Source organism: Bombus vosnesenskii, unplaced genomic scaffold (genome assembly GCF_011952255.1).
Source record: "Bombus vosnesenskii isolate JDL3184/JDL3185 unplaced genomic scaffold, Bvos_JDL3184-5_v1.1 scf7180000015156, whole genome shotgun sequence".
Classification (NCBI taxonomy): Eukaryota; Metazoa; Arthropoda; class Insecta; order Hymenoptera; family Apidae; genus Bombus; species Bombus vosnesenskii.
Genome location: NW_022883855.1, coordinates 1 through 13596, shown reverse-complemented (window position 1 = coordinate 13596; position 13596 = coordinate 1). Strand labels below are relative to the sequence as shown.

The window sequence follows — 13596 nt, the reverse complement described above, 5'->3', positions numbered from 1 at the left end:
TCCTCTCGTTGGCCGCGGATTCGTTATCAAGCCTGAGGCCCTCGTCACTAGTGTCACTATCGACAATAAAGGTACCCCACCCGCGACCGGACGATGAAGAACTCCAACACGGAATCGCAATCTCCCGCGAGCCCTGCCCGGCAGGGCGCCTCGAGCTCGGACTCGGAATGTGACTCGAGCTCGGATTCGGATTCAGACTCGACATCAGAAGTGGCATCCGAACACACGTTGTCGGCACGGGATCGTAAGAGTATCGTGCGCGCACTAAAGCGGTCGCTAGGGAAGAAGAAGAGGAAGAAGAAGAAGAAGAAGAAGAAAGGACACCGGGCAACCTGGGTATCGCTACCGCGCTACAACCCCGAAGCCGCGGACGCAGATCTAGCCGCCTGGTGCACAGCCGTCGGCCTGCTAATGAGGGACCACCCCCTGAAAAACAGCGCACTGTATTCTGCCCTAAACCGTGCCCTAGAGGGTCCGGCAGCGTATTGGCTTACGCAGATAATGAACGGCGACGAGCTCACCTGGCCAGATTTTAAGGAACAATTCGCCGCGCACTTCGGTGGCCAAGAAGTAGCAGCCGCGTCGCTAATCAAGGTAGCCGAGGAACTACCGCGGGACGGCGAAACACCAGGGGCGTACGGAAATCGTATCATCACCCTCCTGGGGTCGAAGTGGCGAAATTCAACCAGGGAAGAGGTACTCGTCGCCACCGCCCTCCATCTGCTGGGCTCGCGCGATGAACGTTTTAAACGACTAGCGCTCACGAGTGACATCACGTCGGTGAAACAATTCCAAAGAGAAATGAAGCCCTTCCTATACACGGAGTGGCCAACGCCCCCGCCGTGGAGGTCATTAGCGAGCTCCGGAAACAAACGAGGCAGGTCACCCGCCCCCTGGACCAGGTGTGGCCACTGCGGTATTTACGGACATCCGACATTCGAATGCCGCAAGAGGGCGAAGTGGGAACCGAAGAAGGACTCCCGACGCCCGGAGGAAAGCCGACCGGTTGCACCACCAAAAGCGTTGTGCTTTCACTGCCACATGCCGGGACACATCGCGTCTCGCTGTCCATCGCGGCGAGAAGAAAAACATTGCAATCGTACGTCGATCGGAGGATCGTGTGTACTGAGACACTCGACCGGAGTCTTGTTTCGGTGGCGTCGTTGGGATGACGAGCAGTCTTGCTAGAGAGCTGATCGGTGAAGGAAGTCGAGTGCCTTACGAGCAGGGATTGGTGCACGTGTGAGTTAGAGCAAGGGAACCTGCCCTCCCGTTGGTCACGGATTCGTTATCAAGCCTGAGGCCCTCGTCACTAGTGTAACTATCGACAATAAAGGTACCCCACGCGCGACCGGACGATGGAGAACTTCAACGCAGAACCGCTACCTCCCGCGAGCCCTCACCGGGAGGGCGCCTCGAGCTCGGACTCGGAGATTCAGACTCGACATATATATTATTATATATATTATATATACTATTATATCTATATAATATATGTATTTATATCTATAAATATATGTATAAATATATCTATTTAAAAAAATAAAGTTGACCTTCATATATCGCCAATAATATCGCGTGCGTAAAAAGAAACTAATTACATTTAATTCTTTTTTTACATTTATTTATTTTTTATTATTATTTTTTTCACAACTAATTACATTTAATTATTACATTTACATACATTTAACTATTATTACATACATTTACATACATTTAATTATTATTTTTTTCATAATTATATCTCGTTTGAAATATTTTTCGACATAATTAATTGTTTCAAAAACACATATTCCAGCCTTCTAAATGATTTATTTTGCGTATTATACGAATTATTCCATCTATAAATAAATTGTTCTCTCTACACACAAACACGCACACAGTCTGTTAATTACACGAGTTAATTGTAACATTTTTCTCGATAAGTTGACAGAGCAAGGAAAATGAGCGACGAACATACCTACAAACTAATCTACTTCAATGCCCGTGGTCGTGCCGAACATATACGGTACATATTTGCATATACTGGCATCGAGTATACCGACGAGAGGATCCCCGAAGAACTCTGGCCTGAATACAAGGATTGTAAGCGTGAAGAATCGATTTTTACTTTCATCGTTCAACTCTCAGATATCTGCCATTTACTCAAACTTTTCTGTATATAAAACTTTCGTTTCACGTGCAGGCTAAACTTACTTAAAGTAAAATTTCATACGGAATAAAGTCGAACTTTTCATTAAGTTTTGCTTCCGTAATATCGTGTTTATCGAAAGTGTCATATTTCTCAGCATGAACCCAACTGACAAGAGTACCGCTAAACAAAACGAACTAATCGCTACCCTGATTGAACAATTTGAAAGCCTAACTCACGAGTTTAGAAGCTTTAGAAACAGCACCGATCAAAACATTAGAAACATAAAGGAATTTGCGGAAACTAGCGATAGAAATCGCTCTAAAGAAATGCGCGATCTTGCAAAAACCATGGAAATAAAATACGACACCGAGACTGACCAGTCGCAAATAAAGGCCCATTTAGAAACCGCTGCTGATAACGTAACGGATGACGAAACTGACGGACCGGACACGTCACAAAGACCACGAGCCGCATCTAGCCGCGCCGCGATTAAACCAATAAACAACTACAACGAAGATCGGGGGCTCGAGGCAGATAAGGCCATACGAACTGTCGAGACACTACGAGGTCGAGATGACGTAGGCGTTGAAGATTTCATCTTATCGGTCCGCAAAGCAAGAGCTAGGTGCAAGGCAAGTGACAGAGAGCTATTATTAGATCTCATACTGATCGAAAAGATTACCGACAACGCGAAACGAAACATACGATATCTAAAAATCAACTCGTTCGAAGACTTATATTCATGCTTAAGACAACACGTATTAACACCAACAACTATTAGCAACTGTAGGGACAAATTAAAGAATTTAAAACAAGGGGCAACAGAAAGTGTACAATCTTTTAACTCCAGATTCCAACAACAGCTAAACGAATTAAATTATGCAGTCCAAAACGAAAACCGCACACCAACAGAACGACGCGTAGCTATAGATATTGAAGAACGCGAAGCACTTAAAACATATTTGCTCAACTTACGATACGAGATAGGACAGATGGTGGTATCTAGCGATCCAAAGAACCTGCACCTTGCCCAACAACTAGCAGCTGATAGAGAACAATGGTTACGAGAAGCAAATCGTGTCGCCAACCGCCCAAGGAATCAATCTCACAACACTACATTAGTATCCAAGCGAACTACTACCGATTCACAGCCACAAACTTCTGCTCAGCTACCTAGCCGACCATTAGACGACCGCATGAAACCGAAGTGTCCAAAGTGTTTACGAATTAGACATACAGCCGAAAAATGCTACTCTCGAAATTTTCCATTCGCCAGCCAAGGAAAGATTCCACCTCGAGTAAATCAAACAACGGAGAACCCAGAGGAAGCTTACCTCGAGTTAACTGCACCACCACCGGAAGATTACTATCAATCGTACTGCAACGAAGAGACGGAGGAAGAGCCAGATTCCTCATCGATACCGGAGCAGGAATCAACCTTATAAAAGAAAAAGCCTCACTAAACGTCCAAACTTCTAACCCAAAAACCTTCCTAATGGGAAGTGACAAACATACCACTAACAAAATTTGCAATTTAACCATTGTTACGACCGTTCGCGGAGAGACGCGGTCGCGAGGAAAACGCGTCAGCGAGAGGCGTAAATTCTCGCTACGATTCGGTGAATCGACGCCGCGAAGTAGTCGTTCCCCTGTTTCGGTTAAGATAACAGAGGTGGTTGAATGAATATGACACAGTATAGTAAGTTATATTTCACCGTTTATTCCACAACTTATAACGAAGGCAGTTACACTGGTGCGTATGTACGAGATGAATGAGTGACTGATCTGCGGGTGTGTCTACCCGCTCGAAGGATGTTGACCGTTCGAAGGATGTAAAATCAGTACCGTCTTGGGAGACGATGATGTGTCGGAGGAAAGCTAAGGATGGGTGTGTCTAGCGCACGGGACCATCGGATTTGTTGGTGCCGATGTTATTTAGGAGAGTGAGGGAATAGGCTTCGTTTCTAATTGGTTAAACGAAGGGTCTCAACCGCCCTCGAGAGAAAGTGGTTAGTGGGAGGACAGTTGCAGCGTACGTGCGAAAAACCAACTTTCCTTAGTTAAGCCGTGGTAGACAATAGTCTCGAGAAATTCCTCGGAAACAGATGTTTGTTTGAAGGACCTTAGCAGGCAAGTGACTCGGGTTTATGACGGATGCTTAAGGCTATTGAGGGTACGCCGTACGGAAGAGCGGACATCTGGTGTCCGTCTGGCCCGCGGTGTGTGACCTGGGCCAGGCAGAGAGTCGCCCGGTGTAACAACCATGCTCAAGAAAAATCATCAATTCTACGTAGTCCCTAACAACTTTCCCCTAATCGAAGATGGAATAATCGGACTCCCATTCCTTACAAAGTATCAATACAGCGTCACTAACAATAAACTAACCTTAGACGAAATTATATTACCATTCCAGGAAACCGATAGCAAGATAAAACCAGGCGAAACTCTAATCTCAGCCCAATACATCGAAGGAAAGCCCACAACAGTATGTTTCATCAACACTGGTAAGCAAATTTGTCACATTACAAACGAAATAGAGAAACCCGATAAACTAAACCAAATTAATAAATTCGCACAAATAATACGTACCAAACATATTGATCCAGAACTTCGATAACCCCTTGAGAAAATCCTCATCAATTACTTAGACGTTTTTAATATGGAAACAGACTCATTACCATGTACCAACCTGACAGAACATACAATCACACTCAAGACAGACAAACCTATAAACATCAAATCTTATAGACCGCCCGAATGTCATAAAAAGGAAATTGAGACTCAAATCAACGACATGTTAGACAAACAAATCATAGAACCATCGGACAGTCCATATAACGCACCAATTTGGGTAGTTCCAAAAAAATTAGATGCATCAGGCAAACAAAAATGGAGAATCGTTATAGATTTTAGAAAATTAAACGAGCAAACAGACCAAGACGCGTATCCTTTACCAAATTCGGACGAAATACTCGAGCACTTAGGCAAAGCTAAATTTTTCTCGGCCCTAGACCTCTCGTCAGGATTTCACCAGATACCTATGGAGCAAAATTCCAAAAAATATACTGCATTCTCAACCCCACAAGGTCACTTCCACTATAATCGCATGCCCTTCGGCCTTAAAAACGCACCGGCGACGTTTCAACGTATGATGGATACCGCGCTACGGGGGTTAATAGGAAATAACTGTTTCGTATACCTGGATGACATTATAATATTCGGGAGCACCATCCAAGAACATAACCGAAATCTAGCCATTATACTAGACAGACTACAAAATTTAGGATTAAAAATACAACCGGACAAATGCGAATTTTTGAAACCGGAATTAGAATACTTAGGACACGTAGTAACAAAGGAAGGAGTAAAACCTAATCCCAAAAAGATTCAAGCCGTGAAAGACTTTAAAACACCAAAGACCGCGACCCACATAAAATCATTCTTAGGACTCGTTGGATATTATAGAAAATTTATACGTAATTTTTCTAAAATCGCAAAACCATTGACAGATCTCACAAAAAAGGACACTCCATTCTATTGGACCGATAGACAACAACTTGCATTTGACACACTAAAATAAAAACTCTGCGAAGCCCCTGTACTACAATATCCAGACTTTGACAAAACATTCACATTAACAACAGACGCAAGTAACGAAGGGTTAGGAGCGATACTCTCCCAAGACGGACATCCATGCTGTTATATATCCCGAACTTTGAACCATCCTGAAAAGAATTACTCCACAACCGAGAAAGAGTTATTAGCAATAGTATGGTCAATCAAAAGACTAAGACAATACCTACTTGGTAGAAAATTTAAAATTCAAAGTGATCATCAAGCCTTGAAATGGCTAAAGAATGTTAAAGACCCCTCATCGAGACTCATGCGATGGCGTTTGAGACTCGAGGAGTACGATTATGAAATCGAATACAAAAAAGGAAAAGAAAATACAGCTGCAGATGCTCTATCCCGATTGTATCCTATCACTAATGAAGAAATCCAACCCAATGTAGAAAACCCGGACTATTATGACGAGTATATAGACTGGAAAATCAATATCACCCCAGCTCCGATAACTCAAAAACCTAACAGACCACACTTTAAACAAATTACAAAGACCGAACTGGGAGACTTTAACGAACAGCATTGGTTGCGTCAATTAACCAAACACTTTATTAAACACCGAACCGGACGCTTACAAATAGGAATAAACGACAATAGCTTCAGCACGTTAGAAAAGGTAAATATTCAACTCATGCTAAGGTTTCTAACAACTAGATTCCCTCAAATTAAATTAATATTTGGACAAGATCCGCCAGTAGACTACGATAACGAACAAAAACAAACGATACTACGCGAAAATCATAACGAATTAGTAGGACACTTAGGTATACACCGCACCGTGAAACGAATACAAGAGCACCATCACTGGACAAACCTAGAACAAGACGTTACAGAATTCATACAAAACTGCGAAACCTGCCAACGAGAAAAGCTAAATCGTATCAGGGCCAAGGAACAACCTATGATAACTGACACACCCCTTAATCCTAATGACAAAATCGCAATGGACATATTCGGACCTCTCACCAAAACCAAACGGGGCAATCAGTTTATCCTGTCTATCCAAGATCAATTAACCAAATATCTCATCCTCATACCCTTAAAAGACCAAACAGCCAACTCAATCATTAACGAACTTTTGGATCACTATGTGTACATATTTTCCGCACCAAAAAGTATTCTGACGGACATGGGACGAAATTTCGTATGTAAATTGATGGACACATTTGAAAGGGCTTTCAAAATCCGACACATAAAAACCACTTCTTTCCATCCACAATCTAACGGATCCCTTGAACGAACGCATGCCGTAGTAAAGGACCTTATTCGAACTTGTACGACCGACCGACAGAACGACTGGGATGAAAACTTAAAATTAATATGCATGGGATATAATACTTCAGTACACGAGACGACTGGACATATCCCATTCGAATTAACATTTGGACGACAAGCTAACATGCCATCCTCAATATCAACCACTCCTAGCCTAACCAGAGAACAATTGTTTAACCTCTGGAAAAATCGACACAACGCCTATATAGCTAAAGCAAGACGAGTTACTGAATCTAACAAAACGCGATACCAGAGGGATCAAATGCGGAAAATTATTAAAACACAGACGATATTCCGAGTAAAAGATAAAGTATGGGTACATAACGACCACAAGACTAACAAGCTAGACCACGAATGGCTAGGACCTGCAGAAATCCTCTCATCCAATCCACCCACCTATCTTATCGAATATTCCAACGGTCACACGCAAAGAATCCACGGTAACAGGCTAAAACCCTATCTTTCAGGAAGAAGACCATAATATGGATCATCATAACACTCGAGTACATTAGAAGCGATCTAGAAGTAAAACCATTGAATTACGCCAACATATTCCTGGAACACATTGACAATTGCTATCTGTACAACGAACAAATAGATATCACCCTTATAGTAGGCCTTAACGATCCAATTGACCAAGTTAATAGATTACAACGCGTAATAGATTTAATAGACCGTCAATGTAAACCACCTTGCGCTTACACACTAGAAATAAGTAGCCTAAAATTTAAGTACAGAAATCTTCAAAACCTGACTCGGCAACTCAAATTATTATTGCGTTATAAAAGCAAACACGGATTGCTCAATGTCATAGGCTCAGTATCCAAAACTTTATTCGGAACTATCGACGAAAACGATTTAGAACTCATTAACAAGAACATCGATACATTATTTGATTCCAACAATAAAATAGAAACAATTCTTAGTAACCAAACCGCACTCATCAAACGCGTGCTAGACAATACCAAAACAAATCAACTTGAAAACTTAGCCAACGATATACACAAGATTGAAAACCACAATGAAAAAAACGAAATATTAGTTTCCCTATTAATTCAAACCGAATCTACCATATCAGAACTCCATATAAACATCGACGAAATTTTTAACACTGTTATGTTAGGGAAACAAGGAATCATAAACCCACAAGTTATAGAACCTGAACAATTCTTAAAAACACTTGACCAAATAACGAGACAAAACTTTATGACTAACCATATCGAACCTTCAGTTCAAAACTTTCAACTAATTCTAGATCTAAGCAAACTAAAGGTATGGATAAGAGATAACAAACTTATATATACAATAACTGTGCCGCTTTTGGAAAACAATGAATGGAAAATAACTAAAATTTACCCGATACCTTCCAAACAAAACTCTGTATTCATTGCGCCTGTAATAGAAACTGATTTGATACTAACCGACTCAGAACAATACACCTTTGTCGATAGTCACTACTTAAACAAATATTGTAAACGAACGGCAATCATCCACATTTGTAAAAGAACTCAACCGAGTCACAATAGAATCAATTCACCTGAATGCAGATCAGAATTAATTACTAATCGACAGACGGTCAAAACTTGCCCGACTGCTGTCTTCAAGCTGGAAGAATTGACGTTCGTACCTTTGCAGACGGAAAACCATTATATTATTATTCCTGCGAAAAATGTACAAATCGACGTGTTATGTAAGACACATAAAATCCTAGAAATTAGACAACCAAGCTTAATTAGCAGTAAAACCGGGTGCATAATCACATACGATCATAATATTATGAAAATAGGAGGATCACATAAAAATATCTCTTACGAAACCAAATTTAAGAATAGCATATACAGCTTCGAAGAAACAGATGTTCCAATATTAGAGAAAATATTAGAAACAGCTCCAAAAGTAACACACAATTTTAACCAATATAAAGCCAACCTCGACACATTACAAACACAAATCAGTACCCTGCAATTTGAGCGACGCATAAATTCATTGAAGGAATATGGCATATCCACACTACAAATATTAAGAATCATAGCCCTAGGACTAGGAACAATATATGTAATGTACAAATGTAAACTTTTCGAATGTCTACGCCGATCATTTCCTAAAAATGTACGTATCAAAATACACTGCCCTACCGCTCGCGTAAACAGGATCGATCAAACATCAACAGTACCAAGGACGGCCATCTTCCAAAATATCACCGAAGACGAAGATGAGGGGATCATTCAACTTAGAAGACCCACCAGAGCCTTACGCTTTAGCGGAGCAAAGCGAAGCTAAGGAGGGGGGAATGTCACGGTGGTCGTGAGAACGCAACAAAAGGATAGTTATGTCTCACATACCTTGGCCAGCAAAATGATGGCTAAGCAGTAATAGAAACCCTATGTGACCGGCATCCAGCGATAACCCCTCCACAGGAGCCGGGTCCTTGATAAAAAAAAGTACCTCTCGAGTCGTTGCGAGACATTCTTTTCTGTGCTGTTTGACCATTCTGTATCGTTACTCTGTCAGTGTTCAATAAATCTTCTAATAACAATCAAAATTTAAGTACGAATTTCTCACCTTGCGTGCGGAACGTGAAATTACCCCTAATCGACGTGACAAGAGCAAGGGAACCTGTCCTCCCGTTGGTCACGGATTCGTTATCAAGCCTGAGGCCCTCGTCACTAGTGTAACTATCGACAATAAAGGTACCCCACGCGCGACCGGACGATGGAGAACTTCAACGCAGAACCGCTACCTCCCGCGAGCCCTCACCGGGAGGGCGCCTCGAGCTCGGACTCGGAGATTCAGACTCGACATATATATTATTATATATATTATATATACTATTATATCTATATAATATATGTATTTATATCTATAAATATATGTATAAATATATCTATTTAAAAAAATAAAGTTGACCTTCATATATCGCCAATAATATCGCGTGCGTAAAAAGAAACTAATTACATTTAATTCTTTTTTTACATTTATTTATTTTTTATTATTATTTTTTTCACAACTAATTACATTTAATTATTACATTTACATACATTTAACTATTATTACATACATTTACATACATTTAATTATTATTTTTTTCATAATTATATCTCGTTTGAAATATTTTTCGACATAATTAATTGTTTCAAAAACATATATTCCAGCCTTCTAAATGATTTATTTTGCGTATTATACGAATTATTCCATCTATAAATAAATTGTTCTCTCTACACACAAACACGCACACAGTCTGTTAATTACACGAGTTAATTGTAACATTTTTCTCGATAAGTTGACAGAGCAAGGAAAATGAGCGACGAACATACCTACAAACTAATCTACTTCAATGCCCGTGGTCGTGCCGAACATATACGGTACATATTTGCATATACTGGCATCGAGTATACCGACGAGAGGATCCCCGAAGAACTCTGGCCTGAATACAAGGATTGTAAGCGTGAAGAATCGATTTTTACTTTCATCGTTCAACTCTCAGATATCTACCATTTACTCAAACTTTTCTGTATATAAAACTTTCGTTTCACGTGCAGGCTAAACTTACTTAAAGTAAAATTTCATACGGAATAAAGTCGAACTTTTCATTAAGTCTTGCTTCCGTAATATCGTGTTTATCGAATACCAACTTAATTCACTTACGATTCTCGAATTTTTGTGTTGCAATCTTTATTGTTTTCAATGAATCGAAGCATTTCGAATATTTTGAGAAAACCGTAAATAGGTGACTTAAAATAGGAATACAAAAATACTTCTACGTTTCTCGTTAATTTAAAAACTTTTTAGGACTTGTCGGAAAAAAAGGATAAAAAATTGAAATCAGTTCGGAAATGAACAAGAACATAGCTAAAAAGTCGAAAGAACAAAGCAGACATAAAATTCGATCTTCCGTTGCGACATTTCTATCGTAAATAGTATAATAAAAGTTTTACGCAGCATAGTCTTCGATATAATCTTATATGTCGCTTGCAGATAGAGAAACAAAAAATCAACGTAAGTCTGTAAATCAATCCTGTCGGTGTAAAACACAAAATTACGTTCGCAAGAGACATTCGATTTATATTCCTTGCATTTCAATTTTCATTACAAGAACCGTGTACATTTTCTAATATTTTTTCCGTGTCTGGTATTATCTTTTATCCTTGATTTTAAAAACTTTAGGTTCTTCCCAACAGTCAAAAACACGCGATACCCTGTCCATCGTAATCGTAAGAAAAGAAAAAAAGGAGAAAGAAGACATTTCTGTATTTCTTTACTAGGTCATGTTGATTAAAACCGAAATGATTTCGATTCATCTATTCACAAGAACGCAACGGCCTCGGAAGCTGTGTTGTGATTTCCTATCGATCGTTTCCTATCGAACTCTACACAGTGTTCATATGAGCCATGTTTGTTCTTAGCAATGCCTTATAAAAAGCTGCCTGTGCTGGAGATAGACGGGAAACCGGTAGCGCAGAGTAACGCTGTGGCGCGATACTTGGCGAGGAAGTACGATCTAATGGGAAAGGACGAATGGGATGCGATGATATGCGACGAGCTCGTCGATACTCTTGGAGATTTGAAGCAAGGTGAGTAACTGATGAGATGACTTTGCATTTGTCTCACCACAGAGACAGACGTTCAAGAATTCATTGTGAAAAGACGAGTACAAACAAGATACGTATGTCTTTCCGTTAAGCGAATGTTACAGTTTGTTTGCAAAAGTCAGTTTTTAGATTATAGAATCGTAGATAGAATTTAGAGGATAGAAACTTTCAGTAGTCACTTTTAGTTTAGTAAAGTCTTATCGACAATAAGCAGACTACGTTATGATACAACGATTCCAACTGAAGATTTCTATCGACATCACGAATTCGATGGCTTCCAAATTTTCTTCTCTGCAATCTCAGACGCTCAACTCGAAAGAATCTTTTAGATCCCCCGACAAACACTCGACTCAGGTTATCTATTATCGTAATCTTCCTACGGGATTTTTTTTTAACTGCGTTGCGTTAACGAATAACGGGATAACATCACGTTTCTCTCAACGCCTTTCAACGTTCTACAACTTTTATTCTTTGCAAATCCCTGTCTCTATATGATAAACGCTGGTTATCCGCGGAAGGAGCGAGGACAACGAAGTGTTACTCGATGATCAAAGACAGGAAGATCCTGGTACGCGATAACGTTACTAATTTCCAATTACGATATGTGTGATTACGTAACATCTGCTGTCTGCATAATGCGTTAACGATCCGCGCGTTGATCGCATAAATATAAATCGAAGGGAATGGAATCGCTCGAAACTCATGCAACTATCCGCAGGTGTTTAAAATCGTGTTTCTACACCGCCAACGTAACGTCACGTCAGTCGAATCGAAAAATTATTACTAGACAGAGAAGGTGAACAAAAAACGAGGTAAATAGGCTACCGATTGAATAATATCATAACGATCGTATCTCTGGTTTTGCTCGTCTTTTATATTTGTTTCAAATGTATAAAATATAATCGTATCGATATCGTCCACGATTAAAGCCATCCATCCGCCATCGACGAGGAACGAACGATTATATTTTATCATTTATGCGAATCCTTCTCTTCTCTTCTTTCTCTATTTACGCCCCTCGCCTTGCTTCGTACCACCGATGATTCACAATTCGATGCACCTGAACAGCTGGAACGTCGCAGATTTTTCCGTACGATAACAAACGTGTTTTTGATGGCCTGCTTTAAACCGTGACGATCGCCATGACGTGCATCAATTGTCGAATGATGTAGTGCGACGATACTCCTACGCAACTTTTTTTTACGCTGTTTTTTCCTCTATTTTTTCTTCCTGTGTGTTATCACATGATCATGAGATACCTGTATAGAAGATGCAAAGAGTCTGTGAAGAATTTACAGATATTTAAGATTATCATAATGATTAAGCAAAAGCTAAGACGTAAAATATTGCTCAAGATGTAATTATGTAATATTTACTCAATTTCTAGAAGACTGTTTATATCTTGTTGTTATTCTTGATATGGAGATAAATATAGTATACTTTATTAAGACCTAGATAAAAGACTTTTTTCTCGTTACTCTTCTCTTACTTAATCACTAAGAGTTATGTAACGTTTATTCGATAATTCTGCTTCTCCTGACCTTTCCACAAATGGTTGTTTATATCTCGACATTCTTGGTACTTTTAATCAAATTTTAATAACAGTACTTTACTCGTCAGAAGTAAATAAAAAAGCTCTACGTAGAAGCAAGGATTTACTTACATTTCCTTTCTCGAATCTCAGTTAGCAATGTTGTTCCTCTTGAAAGATTTTCCAAGTTTCCAAGACAATTTCCACGCTGGTAACATTGTATATATTTCAAGTATCGTGAACCACAGGAACTTGTTGAGGCAATATTGAAGAAAGCAAAGAGAATGAAGAAATTGTAGGAACTATGAGAGGCTACTCCTTCTTTCACACCTTATTTTCTCTTCGTTTGGGGGGAAAAACACAAATGAACGTAACGGTTGGTTTCATATACGTTTCAGATATCTGCTACTATCGCATGGAGGAGAATCCTGAAAAGAAGGAAG

At 39.9% G+C, this 13596-nt stretch overlaps 3 protein-coding genes and 1 long non-coding RNA gene across 5 annotated transcripts; 3 read left to right on the top strand and 1 right to left on the bottom strand.

The window, feature by feature from the left end:
- Positions 1–2272: 2272 nt before the first annotated feature.
- Positions 2273–3668, top strand: LOC117241001. Its single transcript, XM_033507003.1, has one exon. It carries the CDS (start codon positions 2290–2292, stop codon positions 3577–3579), a length of 1290 nt encoding a protein of 429 aa, XP_033362894.1. The 5' UTR covers positions 2273–2289; the 3' UTR covers positions 3580–3668.
- A 731-nt stretch (positions 3669–4399) lies between these two features.
- LOC117241005 lies at positions 4400–9480 on the top strand. The gene is made up of 2 exons (XM_033507005.1): positions 4400–4638; positions 7501–9480. Exons 1-2 carry the CDS (start codon positions 4622–4624, stop codon positions 9311–9313), a joined length of 1830 nt encoding a protein of 609 aa, XP_033362896.1. The 5' UTR covers positions 4400–4621; the 3' UTR covers positions 9314–9480.
- Positions 9481–10182: 702 nt separating this feature from the next.
- Positions 10183–12491, top strand: LOC117241002 (hematopoietic prostaglandin D synthase-like). The gene is made up of 2 exons (XM_033507004.1): positions 10183–10472; positions 11437–12491. Exons 1-2 carry the CDS (start codon positions 10331–10333, stop codon positions 11610–11612), a joined length of 318 nt encoding a protein of 105 aa, XP_033362895.1. The 5' UTR covers positions 10183–10330; the 3' UTR covers positions 11613–12491.
- An 8-nt stretch (positions 12492–12499) lies between these two features.
- On the bottom strand, positions 12500–13590 carry LOC117241004. Of its 2 annotated transcripts, none has more exons than XR_004494862.1 (3): positions 13286–13590; positions 12999–13203; positions 12500–12903 (listed from the first exon to the last, which is right to left on the bottom strand). It is a non-coding gene; the product is annotated as an uncharacterized LOC117241004 (long non-coding RNA). The 2 variants fall into 2 exon arrangements; XR_004494863.1 differs by having other exon boundaries at positions 12500–12881.
- Positions 13591–13596: the final 6 nt, after the last annotated feature.

Bases quoted from the DNA above. Each gene is read 5' to 3' on its own strand.
- LOC117241002 (XM_033507004.1), top strand. From the start codon at position 10,331: ATGAGCGACGAACATACCTACAAACTAATCTACTTCAATGCCCGTGGT. The intron at 10,473-11,436 runs GTAAGCGTGAAG...GTTTGTTCTTAG, and splicing joins CTGGCCTGAATACAAGGATT to CAATGCCTTATAAAAAGCTG.
- LOC117241001 (XM_033507003.1), top strand. From the start codon at position 2,290: ATGAACCCAACTGACAAGAGTACCGCTAAACAAAACGAACTAATCGCT.